The 15,255-nt window shown below is 47.3% G+C and overlaps 1 protein-coding gene across 5 annotated transcripts in view; it reads right to left on the reverse strand.

Annotated features, from left to right (window-relative positions):
• Positions 1 to 15,255, reverse strand: part of LOC109908822 (transcriptional activator GLI3) — a 165,282-nt gene that overhangs the window by 67,047 nt on the left and 82,980 nt on the right. For 4 of the 5 annotated variants that reach the window (XM_031796177.1, XM_031796176.1, XM_031796174.1 and 1 more), the window contains one exon: positions 13,423 to 13,674. In XM_031796177.1, the coding sequence (XP_031652037.1) occupies positions 13,423 to 13,674 (252 nt within the window). The remainder of the gene's footprint in view (positions 1 to 13,422; positions 13,675 to 15,255) is intronic. The other variant, XM_031796175.1, reaches the window with a different exon arrangement.

The following is a 15,255-nucleotide window of genomic DNA, read 5'->3' on the forward strand; positions in this document are numbered from 1 at the left end:
TACCTCGACACTCACTACCTCGACACTCACTACCTCAGCACTCATTATCTAAGCACTTATTATCTAAACACTCACTACCTACCCTGTCCAAGCTCTACCAACAGGACAACTCGGACAGGCCTTGTTTAGTGGAACTGCAGCGCATGCAGGTCTTAAAAGGGAAAGGTGTTGTATCACGCATCGTGTAAGCAGATGGATATAAATCAGATGCATCCTGGTGAATAGATTAGGAATGTTTTCTATGATTGCATACCAGTTGTGTAAGCCTTTCTAAATAATGTCTTGCATTGTTTATCAAAATAGAGTATACAGCACAAATCCTGGCTTTAACATGGAAAATGACACTTTGATCATGAGGCCCAAAAACATACTGTGGAACAAATCTGTGCTATTAAATTCCTTTCCAGTGTCTTACACAAATGTGAAAATGTATTTGAACTGAACTAGTTTTTTTGTAAGAAAGATAGGACGTCAAAGAGACGTGATAGCTAAATGCCTACTGCAGCAGCCCTCTGGCACTGTGTTTGACTATCTGTCTCTTCGATAGCTTCCTTCTGATGAATCCTGTTTGGCCCGGCTCTCCTTCTCTATTTCCAGGTCTTCTCTGAAGGAGAGGAATCTGGACTCTGCTATCAGTTGTGTTGATCTAACGCAGTCTTAAAGCTAGGGTCTCTAAGCCGTCTCCTTGACTACTCATGGGAAACCCTGGGCTGAAACTTCAACCCGTGAGGCAGGGCAGAGGTCTACGGAGGGACTATAGAGATTTCAAATTGCAGAACCTCTCCTGCTCCAGTCTGAATAATACTACTTCTCCTCCTCCATCTCCTCTACCACACCCGCCTCTCCACTCTGGATTACCCAGATCCCTCTGGAGCTGCTCACTCAACACACCCCTGTGCCTTCCCCCTCCTTCTTCCTTATTTCCTCCTGGAGTTTCCTATCCTCCTTCCCTCCCTCCTGGGCTTAGCCAACACTCCTCCACTCCTCCCTCGCCTCAGCCTACAGCAGTCAGTTAAGGGAGCTGCTTTATTTGAATCCCTGTCTGAAGTTTACTTTAGCAGGGCCCCTATCTAAATAGGCTCTGCCACACTACCTCCATTAGGAAGGCAAACAGCCCTGTGTGCCACTTGAGGGAATGTATACAGTTCAGAGAACAAGGGAGAGAGAGAGAGAGAGAGGGTGAGTGGGGGAGAGAGAGAGTGGGTGAGTGGGGGTGGGGGGGTGGGGGAGTGAGTGAGTGGGGGGGGGGGAGTGTGAGTGAGTGGGGGGGGGGGGGGGGGGGGGGAGTGAGTGAGTGGGGTGGGGTGGGAGAGAGAGAGAGAAAGTGAGTGAGTGGGGTGGGAGAGAGAGAGAGAGTGATTGGGGTAGGAGAGAGAGAGTGAGTGAGTGGGGGGGAGTGAGTGAGTGGGTGAGTGAGTGGGGGGGGAGTGAGTGAGTGAGTGGAGGGGAAGAGAGAGAGTGAGTGGGGGGAGAGAGAGAGAGTGAGTGGGGGGGAGAGAGAGAGAGAGAGAGAGTGAGTGGGGGGGGGGGGGGTGACAAGGGAGAGAAAAAGAGAGAGTGTGCTCCATCCCACAATCCATCTCCACTGTCTCCTGTGGGGACTACTTGGTTGACTGGGAGTAAATTGTCCCTGAATGTATTCAGGGGCCTCTTTAGAATACAGACACAGCTGGAGGTTATATAAAGTTAATGCGTGTGTCACAGCTTTTACCATCCCCACCGCTGATATAGTAAACCATTACAGGGTAAAGCATAACTTGTATCCCAAATGGCACCCTATTCCATATTTAGTGCACTCGTTTTTACTGGTTAAAAGTTATGCGTTACACTGAGTGTACAAAACATTAGGAACACCTTCCTAATATTGAGTTGCACCCCCTTTTGCCCTCAGAACGGTCTCAATTCATCAGGGCATGGACTTTACAATGTGTCAAAAGCTTTCCACAGGGATGCTGGCCCATGTTGACTTCAATGCTTCCCACAGTTGTGTCAAGTTGGCTGGATGTCCTTTGGGGTGTGGACCATTCTTGATACACACGGGAAACTGTTGAGCGTGAAAAACCCAGCAGCTTTGCAATTCTTGACACACTCAAATCAGTGTGCCTGGCACCTACTAAAATACCCTGTTCAAAGGCACTTAAATCTTGCCCATTGACCCTCTGAATGGCACACATACACAATCCATGTCTCAGTTGTCTCATGGTTTAAAAATCCTTCTTTAACCTGTCTCCTCCCCTTCACCTTTTGATGAGTTGATCATTTGAATCGGCTGTGTAGTGCTAGGGCAAAAACTAAAATGTGCAGCCCTTTGGGTCCTCAGGACCAGGACTGAGAGCCAGTGATTACACTGATTGAAATGGATTTAACAAGTGACATCAATAATGGATCATAGCTTTCACCTGGTTTCACCTGGTCAGTCTGTTATAGAAAGAGCGTGTTTTGTACACTCAGTGTAGATAGAGAGTAGGGTGCCATTTGGGACGCATCCATACTGTATTGTACCAACCAAATACAGTATGTCACTAACAGAACAAAACCCTCAGAAATAATGGGGCACAGTCAGGCAACTTTTTGCTTTGGAGGGGGGGTGTATCAAAATGTGTCCATTTGAGTACATTTCCAAAACAGCAACTCATCAACAATTCATCACTATTCAGTACCAAATAAGTTTACAATTCTTTTGAAATATTTTAATGACCCTGCATAACTTTGCATGGGAGCATTTTTTTGTTTCATATTTTTACAGATGGAACTCATTAAGATATGATTACAAATGGGTCTGTAATGAAAGGGCAATTAGTGGGCAACGTTGACCAGACTCATTAGTTGTAATTCAACACAAAACACACCGTTACTGAGCACCAAAAGCCTGCTGCTTCCCCTTCATTACGAAGAGGATGATAATTACTTTTTATTTTATACAACACAAAGGATTTTAAAGAGGGGGGGGTAGAGAGAATAAAGCCTGAAGCATATCATTCTAGTTGGTTGTTATTAGATCATTTCCTTCCGTTATGTGAGAAATGTAAGGTCTAATACAAAGTGTATCATTATTTTTTATTTAAATAGGCAACGGCCATAGTTTGTGTTGCCGCACTTGAAAATAATCTGAATAGTCAACTACACTCGAATCGAATCTGAACCGTAATTTGACATAAACAATATCTCTGTTACCTAATCAGAAGAGTTGATGACTTGTCATAACTGAGATTCCTCCTGTCCCATACTGAGTGCTCCCTGACTCTCCTCTGGCACTGGCTTCGTCCCAAATGGCACCCCCCCAAAGGGTGCCCTATTACGTATAGTGCACTACTTTTGACCAATACACTAAATAGGGGATAAAGGTGACATTTGGGATGCATCCACTGTGTCATCTGCAGCTTGACACTGAGGTAGAACAGTCATCCAGAACCCACTGAGCTTCTCCTCTGCGCCTCGAAGTTCTGGTGCAATAGCACAAAGACGCACTGACAGATTGTCATAACCGACTAAAGCGGAGTGAGAAAAGGGCTGCTGCCGGGGCCTGCTCTGCTCCAGAGGTTTGTGAATGGGTAATGTGGAACATATGACAGTGGTGCTGGGCCTGCCAAGTTTCATTACGGCACTTCTCTCCTCGCTCATGATCTCAGCACTCGGGCACGCTCGCCAGACGATGGCTGAGGAGCGAGTAGAGGAGTGCTAGCTTAGTTGAGTGTGTGAGAGATGCTCATTGAGTGTGTCTGGGGGGGGAGGTGTGTGCGTGTGTAAATTACTGTGAGTAACAACATATGTGAATGAATGAGTGAGTGTGTGCATACACACACGTGTGTGTATGTACCGCTAAGCAAGACCTAACGTAACCCCCCTGCAATCCCCTCCTTGTCTCTCCACTCCACAAACTGTGTGACATGTCCACCGCAAACACCTCTGCATGAATACCAATCACACCAGCACACCTGTGTCTGTGATTGGCTACAACTGTTCACATGAAAGGAACCCCATGCGAGTGTGATGTTGGAGGTTATTTTGGGGGATCAACCCCTGCTCTGGTTGCTTGCTTGTGTTTGCTCACACTGAGACCTCAAACTGAACATGTAAATAACACATTCCCGGGACTGTTTAGCTAAGCTCAGTGGGAGTTGCTGTTGACTTTTGGAGTGGTTTGCTTAATTACAGTCCCAGACTGTTGTACGTCTAATAGGCTAATTACCGCTGAATAAATTAGCCTAATGCTCCAGCTGTGCTGAGGCTCTCTGCAGTACTGTACGAGGTGTGTGTGAGTGGCCTAGACTCAGGAAAACAGCTAGTGTGTGTGTGACTGAGGAGCAAACAAATCCTTTACTCAGCAAAGACTAACTGTGAGAGAGAAGACAAGGCGAGAGAGGTAGAGGTTAAATAAAAGAAGAGCGTTTTAATTCTCTCTGCCCATTCATCAACGAGAGAGACATTCACACTTTCTCCTTTACAAGTAAATCAATACAGTTCTCCTCTCTGTCTCGGTCTCTCTCTCTACTGCAGAAGTCACTCTACGCAAAGTATTTTGGTCTGTGTCTAGGCATTGCTGACCGTTTAAACCAATAAGGCCACATAGTGTAGTTGTTTAAACCAATCAGGAAGCAGGCTAGAGATCAGGGTTGAGATTAGGCAGACAAATATGTTTGGTCAAAGTAACTTACCCTCCCTTATTCCCCCTACCGTACCCCTCTTACCCCACCTCAAACAGCTCAATGGAAGTCCCGCATGTGCAAGAGATTAACCAAGTGGAGTCAATATTAACAAATTGCGCACCCGACAAGGGCCCTCCCTCCCTCCCAGAGCAGCAGAAAAGAAGTGAAGGTTATATCATGGGGTCCTCTGCGGAGCGCCAATCTATCTCCTGCATTTGGTGAATTCCTCCAGATTGCCTAAGCTGGGGAGCAGAACAAAGCGCCGTGCGTCGGCTCACCCTCCTCTTCCTCCTCCCTCTCCTTCCCCTCCCCCTTTCCCAGCTGGGTAGAGATTTACACAGCGATTTAGTGGCAGAAAAACTGCACTAAAACTCTCTAGTCTACACTCTGTCTCCCACTCTCCCTCTCTCAATGAATTTCAAAGGGCTTTATTGGCATGGGAAACACATGTTTACATTGCCAAAGCAAGTAAACATTAACATTACACTCACAAAAGTTCCAAAGGAATAAAGATGTTCAAAATGTTATATTACAGCTATTGTAACGATGTACAAAAGGGAAAATAAATACACAAATATGGGTTGTATTTACAATGGTGTTAGTTCTTTACTGGTTGCTCTTTTCATGTGGCAACAGGTCACAAATATTGTTCTCAGTGATGGTATATCATCCAATAGATATGGGAGTTTATCAAAATTGGATTTGTTTTTTATTCTTAGTGAATCTTTGTAATCTGAGGGAAATATGTGTCTCTAATATTGTCATACATTTGGCAGGAGGTTAGGAAGTGCAGCTCAGTTTCCACCTCATTTTGTGGGCAGAGTGCACATAGCCTGTCTTCTCTTCTTCTCACATAGCCGTCTGCCTACGGCGGCCTCTCTAAATAGCAAGGCTATGCTCACTGAGTCTGTACATAGTCAACGCTTTCCTTAATCTTGGGTTAGTCATAGTAGGCAGGTATTCTGCCACTGTGTACCCCCTCTCTCTCTTTCTCCCTCTCTATCTCTCTCTGCCCAGTGCATGACCCCCGAGCAGCCTGCCAGCCAGTCCACACAATCATACATCTTGCGGTAGAAAGGAAATTATTTAAACCTCAGCTTAACTCAACAGGACCAAGCTACACACTTATTTGGTCTGACCGAGACCATACTATTTTCAGATTTGTGTTTTTTTAAAGTCGAACTCCAATTAAAAAATAAATAGGAACATTTTGTGCCAGACCGTCCACGAAAAAATATATTTTAAGCATGTCTAATGCATCGTGTATATGTAGTACTATAAGTATATGATAAGACTTGAATGGAAATGTGTATTTTATGCTCACATCCCAACTGTCTCGGCTGGTGTGACGGCTGGTGTGAGTCTGAGTCAATGGGAAAGTGCGCTATCCTTTCATTCTCTCACAGCCTAATGATGCAGGTCCACTCTGGATTGACCCTCCATAGCCCCATAGCCTCGATATCCCCACGGTGCAGCTCCCCCTTGGCCCCACGGCAGGTCCTATTGGGGCTGACCCAGCATGACAGCGTGTAGGAGAGTAACTCTGCTGTGTGAGAGTCAATGACTGAGGCTAATACAGCTGTTCTGGCTGTAAGGCTAATAATACACAGGCCTGGCACGGCATGGGAAAGAGGCACTCGGACCCAGCTCAATTCTAACCCACCGAGAGAGAAAGAAGCTAGCTAGTGAGCAGGGTTGGGATTCAACATGGCATTGGTCAGCATGACTGTGGCCAAGGGCATCCAAGTTGATGTGTTATGGGGACAGTTTAGGAGAAAACTAGGAACTTAGTAGACATGGTTTATTTATTACTATCTATTTCCCTCATTAGTTATGTACATTTTACATTTACATTGTGTTGATTTATTCTGCGGTCTGATAGATTTCTAAATTTTTTTAAACGTGATATTCAAGATTCAAGAATTCTGTCCGTTATTCACATAACAAACTAAGTTGTTAGGAATTTGCATATGTAGTGCACATGCTTGTTTATAGACAATCTCTCTAAGTAGATTATATCTATTGTCCATTATGGGTGTCTAATGGAGGAAACGGTGGGTCACACCAGGCAGTGTAAAGCAAAAGGGAAACCCAGAGCTGTGTCCCAAATGGCACCCTATTCCCTACTTAAAAAGTAGTGCATTTTAGTGAATAGAGTGCCATTTTGGACGCAGAGTCACAGCAAACAGCAAGCAGACAAATGACTGGGGTCGTCACCTCTGGGCCAATTACAGCCCTGGCTCTTCCCCTCCGCACCGCAACACTCTCTGTAGCTCTCTCACTCTCTCTCACACTCTTCCAAGTCTTTCTCTGTCTCTCTCCACATGGGCCTATATTTCTGTCTCTTCCTCACTTCACCCCCTTTCTTTCTCTCCCCCTTCTCTCTTTGTCCCTTACTCAAAGCCGAGCCTGATCTCCCCCTCCCAAAAACAAGGACAACTTGTAATCCATTTACTCCACTCTTGTCAACAAATTCCCCCACCAAAAATAATCCTGAATGACTTACAACCAGAGCTAGGTACTATCAAGGGAATGGAGGGAGAGAGAGAGAGAGAGAGAGAGAGAGAGAGAAGGGAGAACACACAATGAGAAGGAGCGATTGCACCCAAAGAGAGAAGAGAAAAGAAAAGGAGAGTAGAACATGCAATACTGTACACAGAGGAGCGAGGGAGTGTAGAAGAGAAGAGAAAAGAGCGGAACTTGGTGTCACAGTGATATTTTTGCATTTTGTCACGCAGGCGGCGCCCTGGGGTCCCCATGGTTCCTGTGCCTGTGAGAAAAAAAGGGGCGCCATGTAAAAACTTAAAGAGGATTAACGCTGCCGGAGTGTTTTAATGAGACCTGAAAGTTGCGGGCACCGGAGAGCAACGCTGATTGAGCCGGGCCAGAGAGTCTGGCTCCCGGAGACCCCTGCAGCAGCCCAGCGGTCCAACAGGCCCCAGCCATGAGCCTAAGCTCAAACTGCTCACACCGAGCCACATCAAAGCAGCCCCGGCTGAGGGAGCCGAGCCGAAGAGAGAGAGGAGAGGAGGAGATGGAGGAGAGGAGAGGAGAGGAGAGGAGAGGAGAGGAGAGGAGAGGAGAGGAGAGGAGAGGAGAGGAGAGGAGAGGAGAGGAGAGGAGAGGAGAGGAGAGGAGAGGAGAGGAGAGGAGAGGAGAGGAGAGGAGAGGAGAGGAGAGGAGAGGAGAGGAGAGGAGAGGAGAGGAGAGGAGAGGAGAGGAGAGGAGAGGAGAGGAGAGGACTGAATGGATGGATGGAGGAATCCCTTATCTCCTCCTGGGAGGATGCTGCTGGAACTTGTCTGGAACTGCCACCTGTCCCAGCCATCTTTGAAGGAAACACTAAGCCTATGATGGGCCTGACCTCCTCGAGCTCCCATTCCTTTATGTCTCTCTTCATTTTCTGCTTTGTTACATCCCCCCTCCTACTCCTCACTCCTCTCCTTCTCCAGTCTCACTTTCTCTCTCATTGGCACTTCTTCTCACCCGTTTTTGCCCTTCCATCTCTCTTTCTTCCTCCCTTTCTCCAGTCCTCTTTCTCTCACTTTCTCTGTCTCTTACGCTCTGCCTCTTTTTCTCTCCCTCTCTCTCTTTTTTTTAAGTCTCTACCCTGTGGTATGGACAAGAGGATGTACTCTAGTCTACTTAGTTGCTCCAGCCCGTAACGGAGCTGAGAGGAAACATGTTAATTACCCAGCATGTCTCAGCCCCCTCCTCCTATAGAATAATAGGTACAGTCCATCCTCCGGAGAGAAGAAGAGAGGAGAGGGGGAGGGAGGAGTTGGGGGTTGGTTGAAGGGATAAGGGTGCTAACTCTATGAGAAGAGGGACACAAATCGCTGCGCTACAAGGCCGGGCGGTGAGATTTGCTTACAGTGAACAAACATATAGGCAGGCATGAAATGAGTGTGACTGTCTCACTCCACGCCGGGTGATTATCCTGCTTCTTATTCCCACTCAACACTTCAGGAGGGAGAGAAAAGAAAAGGCTCAAGATGTCATGGTTTAAAAACCATCAGGAATAGGAAGAGAAGACCCATGAGCCTCATGTTGTTCCTGCCTGCACTCACGTCTTTATGGACATTATGTTGAATGGCGTTATTGTTGTGGTTGGTGGTGTGTTTGTTGATGTTAGTTGTGGTGGTGACGTATCCTTACGGACAGTCAGAGAAACGCGCTGCAAGTCTTTTTTTTAAGCCTTCGCCACTTCAAAGCACGCCTATTGTTTTAGGCATGTGATGCCTCTGCGCGTTTTCTGACCGATTAGCCATTCTTCATTTGACAAGGGGGTTCAAAACACAGACAGATGTTGCATGAATGATATAAAGAAACGCCGAGTACTCATTTGTTAAGATATTTCTCATTCTTTTTGAGCCACTCCAAATGAATATTGCTATTGTGACAATATTATTAACAACATTATTGTTAAAAATGCAATTCACGCACGTTCTCGGGCTCTGTGGTACTAAGAGTAAATGCAAGAAAGCCTGACCTTCACTTAGAGCGAAAGTGTCTTTCTTTGACCACTTCATATTTTACCCGCATTATACTGTGAGATTCCTGTAATAAGCTGTATAAAAGGGATCACAGCGATTATCCCTGGTGCGCTGGACTGCGGAGCTAATTCAAGAGCTGCCCAGCCATGTTTCTCTTTCATAATCAAAGGAGGTGGATGGAAGAGATTCCTTTCCGTGGCCTGTACTGTAGGGTGGCCCCCGGGTTCCCCACGGGTTTCTCCCCCCCCCCAATTGTTCTTGAAATGGGTACATGTCTCCCAGCGCATCCCCGCCACCACCCCCGCTCCTCTGTAATATAATTGCTATGGGGAGGAGTGCTTGAAACTGTTTTGCCAGAACCCGTGACAAGGAACCAATGTGGAACCCAGAAAGTTGGCCTCCTTGAGCGAGGAAATGTTTTATAAAGTACTTTTCCAGTGTGGGTTATTTTCACGACTTTTTTCTGTGTCAGGAAATCTTTCCTATAGTTCCTGTAGGGCCTATACTTCTGACTCTGAATCAGGGAGAGCAGTAATGCAGTCGTTAACTTTGTGACAGCCAGCTCATTCAGTTCACTGATCAGCTGCTGTAGTTTGATAAAGAGGCAGACAGATTGACGTGGACCCAGTACTTGCCATGCTACGGACCAGTAGACCTGAGTTCTCCTCTACAATGCAGCCTTGGAGGTTAACTTAACCCATGTCTTGAGCTGGAGATCATCCCACCCCCCAATCCATTCGCCCTGGGTCTGGTTGAGAGCTGGCTGGCTCCCCACAATCCCAGGTAATGGTCACTTCTGTCAGAGCTTTGGCCAAAAAGAGCAAGGTTTTAAGGGATATAGCCTGATGGTATCCAAACCATCCACTAGACCAGCCATCAATTTGTACTGTACTTCCACCTTGCTATGGCTTTAGCAGCCCTGGTCTAAGATGTCTCAGAGGTGAGACATGACCAAGGTTTTGGTCTGAGGATTACCAGCTGGTGGTGCTTGGCCTAGGATCTTGATCTTGATTCCATCAGTCTGCAGATGACAGACTGTATAAGGCTGATATAGACCCACGTATACTTCAGCTATAAAAGTCTGTCTCGGTCCACATAATGACCTACTACTGTGTCATCACAGACACACACAACCATCAAGCAGCCTTGGTCATTGAGGAAACAACCAACATACTTAGTGCTGGGGAGGGTGAGAGGGTGGGTAAAGCTTAGTGATTTTCCCACCCTCCCCAGTCGCCTTCCTTTGACAATTTTTTTTCTGATGTTTCAATACTGCTAGGATTGGAAAGAAACATAAGAAAGCTGTCCATTGAAGAGAATGTGCTTACAATCCTGTAACGGGACATGTTTTGACTGGCTGGGGAAGGAAGAAAAAGTGTTTAAGAATAAGACAAACACTTGGAGGAAGAAGAGGGATCCCGGTGGAGAGAGTAAGCGGAGACAACAGACGGAACTCCAGCAAGTGTTCCACTGTTGCTGAGGACTATTGACCAGCTAATAAGCCCACAATGTAAACAGATGTCGCTAGTGCCGCCATGGTAACGCCTTCACAATACACATCTCCTTCGCAATACACAAATCTTTAAAAACTCAAGTTTCTCATTCATCCTCCTCCCCAAAGCTTCCTTCTCCTTATCCAAGCAAAAGCCCCACGTATTAGTGTTGTGGTAAGCGGGATATGGACACTTATCCAGTGTTGGCCCAAGAAAAGAGTCTTAGACTCTATGCATCACTGCGATTTAGCTAATGCACGTAATAGGGGCTATTTCTTAATGCCTCCTCCTTGATGTGCGCAAGTGGGTGTACAGGTGAGAATAAACACAGAGTCCTTAGGGGAGTAGGATAGAGCACAGAATGGGCTGTCCCCCCACTCTTCTACCCCATCGCCGCCACAGCGACAACCATGACAACCCAGCAGTCCAAGTGCGCTTGAGGCTGCAGGTGCCGGCGTGTTTAGCTGCATTAAGCACTGACAACACACCAGCGGGAAGAGTAATCACATTTACCTGGCTGTCAGCCGTGGCCAGGTCGTGTAGCGCCCCGCACTCTGCAAGCGCAGCACAAAGACCCAGGACTCCCTCTCCATCACCCTCACATGCACAACACACAGCTGGGATACATTTAGGAAGGTGATAGTCAGTCAGAGACCCCAGGGAGAGGGGAGTGTTGGTGGAGTGAAACCATGGAAGGATGGGCGGGAAGGGGGTGCTCAACCAAGCACAGGGATCAATGTTCTTCACACTTCCCAGCCTCTGGGGGTAGCAGTGGTGGAGCCATGGGGCTTCGTGTTCAAAGGGGCCATCGGCGGATTAGGAGCCTAGGGGCCTGGAACATGGGCCAATCAGACAGAATGGGACCGGCCGACCGGCAGGCGCCTTCAGGGACACCTCGTGTTCCCCACACCTGGTACCAGAGGAAGCCATTTTACACAGCCCCCGGCCTGCTCCTTTCTCTCACCTCTGGTCGTAACTCTTTCTGAACTGAGTCAGGGTGAGGGCACGTTCCAACGACATCCATTTACAGCACACTCCACCCTCAGAGGTAAAACAACTGCCTTGGCATTTCAGCATGTGCTCCATTAGGCATCTAAATTCTGTTAAATACAGCCTCTGGTAAAACATTGGAATGGAATTAATATTTCATCATTATCTGAGTCACAGAGAGAGAGAGAGAGAGAGAGAGAGAGAGAGAGAGAGAGAGAGAAAGAAACGGAAGACAGTGCGCCCCAATAGCGGTATGACTCTCTCCATCCACTGCCTGTTCTGCAGAAAGAATGGAGCGCTTTCAGGCTCTATGGCCCCTTTGACTTTTCTTACTGCTTCTGAACTCTACATTTGACTGTGACTTTTAAGCACTACCCCGAGGCACTGCCACCCCTTACTGTGACCCCCAACCACAAGCCACCCCAACCACGGCCCCTAGTTTCCCTTGGCTTCAGTGGTCTGGAACCCTCTACCACCAGTGCTCACACACACACACACTTTCTCTCTCTCTCACACACACACACACACACACACACACACACACACACACACACATGCTGAGCTAAGACCGGGCTGTAATCGGCAATAATGTTCTGCTTGCGAGGATCCTGTCGGCTATGCCAAAGAACAGACCCTGGGCCCGAATTTAAGTAACCTTTCACATTAGTACTGTAGCTTTGTGGTGGATGTACGCACCAGTGCGTACAAAGGAGATGCCGGCTAATGAACTAAATACATACAGCTACTGTAAAGGACCAAAGCCGGAGCCAGGGAGAGAGAGACCTTTTCATTACAGCCTACAGATTAAAACTACTCGGTCAGGCTCAATTCGCAGGCAATTTAGCGAAACTAAACAGGCCATCACATCAAATCCTTGTCCGGAGGCCACGCACATGCACGAAATTGACCTCCTAAACGCCGCAACCCCCCTCTCGCTCTCCACTCATCTGTCTCTCATTCTATAACTGCATCTTTCTCTTATTCCTTTGTTCTATTTCCCTCTCCTCTCTCTCTCTAATATTTTTTTTTTCTAGCATACTCTCCCTCTCCCTCAAACCTCATGTCCCTCCCTTTTCATATCAACAGTATCTTTCTACCTCACTCTATCACCCTCACTCCTCTATTCATCCCCCTTCCCCACACTCTCTCCGTCCCAGTGAGAGAGAGAAGGGAGACGAGGGGGTAGTGAGAGTGGTTTGACTGTGCAGTGCAGTGCAGTGTTGTGTTGGGGCTTTGATGTGTGTGTTGATGAGTGAAAGTGGAGTACTGTGCTCAGGCAGGCCCCTAATGAGAGAATTAAGAAGCTACGCTGAACGCTCCACATACTAACTTCCCAGAGAGCGAGCGAAAGAGAGAGAGAGACAGGATTAGGGAGAGAGAAAAGGAGAGGGAGGAAGGGAGAGAGGTAGAGAAAGCAGCTGATCCGTCAGGCCTAATCAAGCGACTAGCAGCCCTGCCGTTTACCTATTACTGTACAGAGAGAACCTTGGTGCGACTGGGGGGGGGGGGGGGCCTGCCGCCTCACTCAAATTACAGTATATTGTTCATAAATATACATAGAACAAGACCAAATGTTCTATCTTAACCCCCGAAAATATTGTATGTTAGGTTTTATGTAATTATCCATCAATTTACTAAATCACTGAGGCAATTCAAGTTGTCTGATGACGTAAAGCCCCGTTGACACAAACTAGCCATGTACCCACTACTTTTGACTTCATAAACACTCTAACAATCATAAAAGAACAACCTATCCAACCACTCCTCTTTAAACTGAGTTCTGTTTTATGTACTCACCGTAGTGGGAATCCAGGTATCCGTTGCGGGGATCCATGGCAAACAGCGTTCCGCGATAGGGCAGGCCGTGGTCCGCCAGGTGGGGCAGTGAGCTGTGCAGCTCTTTCTTTACCAGTGGGGGGCGCTCTTCTGTGAACGTGGAGGGCTCCTCACCCAGCTTGCTTCCAGGGGTGCCAGGCGTGGAGGCCTGGGTGCTGATGGCGTTGCGCCTCTCGCGGTGGTGGTGGTACTGCGTGCCCAATCGCTCATCTTCTTTAAGGGGACAGGGGGAAGAGAGAGGGTGAAATTATATATTTGGGTAAAAATAGGAGTCCATATTTACTGACGATACAGCATAGATCTCGGTACATTGAAATATACTGTAAGACACTGAGTCGAAAGGCTGCTTAATTCTTCACAACCTGAAATCCATTTGGTTGTGACAGTGGTTTCACTGTCAGTAGAATCATAACAGTGACTTACGGCTGCTGCCGACAAAGGGAAATTCTTTACCTCTCAGAGTATGCACACACACAAACACGCGTGCACACAAGACAAGACACCCATGGACATGGGAAAGAAGTAAGATCACGTAGCATACTCCTGTGAGGGGCAGTAGATTTGTTTTGTACACCTGCAACCAACCAAGTACGCAAATCCACCTGGGTTTAGCCTCCATAGGAGCCATCTGAACTTTTGAGTTCTCAAGCAGCAGTCAGATAACATCCAATAGGACTCATCTCTGGTGCTCTCACCAACTAAACAAACCCAACCCCCTGCATCGTGGCCACAGTCAGAGGGGGAGCGATTCCCACAAGTCAGATCTTAAAGGCAGCTCTGTTCTTTTTATAAAATAAATGGATTCCCATGGAGAAAGCAACCGGGTCTTCTCGCCTGCATTCCAAACTGCCCATTAACCAGCCTCATGGGTAGTATCAACCCCCCCCCCCCCCCCCTCTTCCTCCTCCTCCTCCTCAACCCCCGTCATCCAGAGTAATCTCTCGCTCTCTTTCTCTCTCAGGGTGAAGGAGAGAAATTAAGAGGAGAGATGGAGAGACGGAAAGGAGAGTTCCCCTGAGAAGCTATCCCTAGTGTGCTGGGCAGAGTTTGTGGGGATAAAAGTGAAGAGAGTTCAAGGGCTGATCTGCTTTGGAAAAACTTGACCTTTGACCTAAACACTGACCCTGGCCTTCATGGGGTCGCCTGGCCCCTGACCTGGTGGGTGATACTGTACGGACTTATTAGGAGTAGTCCCTAAAGAGCAGATACTCTGGACAAAAAATTTCTGGTCTGAGATTATTCCTATCATCAGAACCTATAGTATGATTATGATAAATTATTAGAGCTAAATATTTTTAGGTAAATGCTTTGTACGATTGAAAGTTTTACACTGGCAGCTCTAGCCTTGTGCAATTCAGAGCTATTGTGGAGGCAGTTTGATTCAGTTACATACGATTCTATCAATCTTTCTCAATGCCTCATATCCAACCTATTCCTCTACCAGATCCAGAGTCCACCAAGTTTATCCTGACTGAGCAACAGATTCACTTCATTAGACGCTGCTGGGAAATCTCCCCTGGTCCAAGTTCCTGGTTGATTCTAATTTCACTGTGGTTGTTGATGATCAGCATGGTCCAGTGCCCATTACCCACAGCCTGTCTCTGTCTCTCTCTCTCCGTCTCTCTCTTTTAAATGTCTCACTGAGGGCCCTGGCAGAGTGCCGCGGTGCCGGTGCCAAAGGTTCTGTAGCACTTACCAGCCTAGCACCGCAAGGCCCCCCTATGAACTGCAGGCAGCGGAAAACTGCAGCCCTCCAAAAGCCAATTAAGAGGAGAAGAGAGGGCTCGATTAAAG

The sequence above is a fragment of the Oncorhynchus kisutch genome, linkage group LG18, assembly GCF_002021735.2.
Source record: "Oncorhynchus kisutch isolate 150728-3 linkage group LG18, Okis_V2, whole genome shotgun sequence".
Lineage (NCBI taxonomy): Eukaryota > Metazoa > Chordata > Actinopteri > Salmoniformes > Salmonidae > Oncorhynchus > Oncorhynchus kisutch.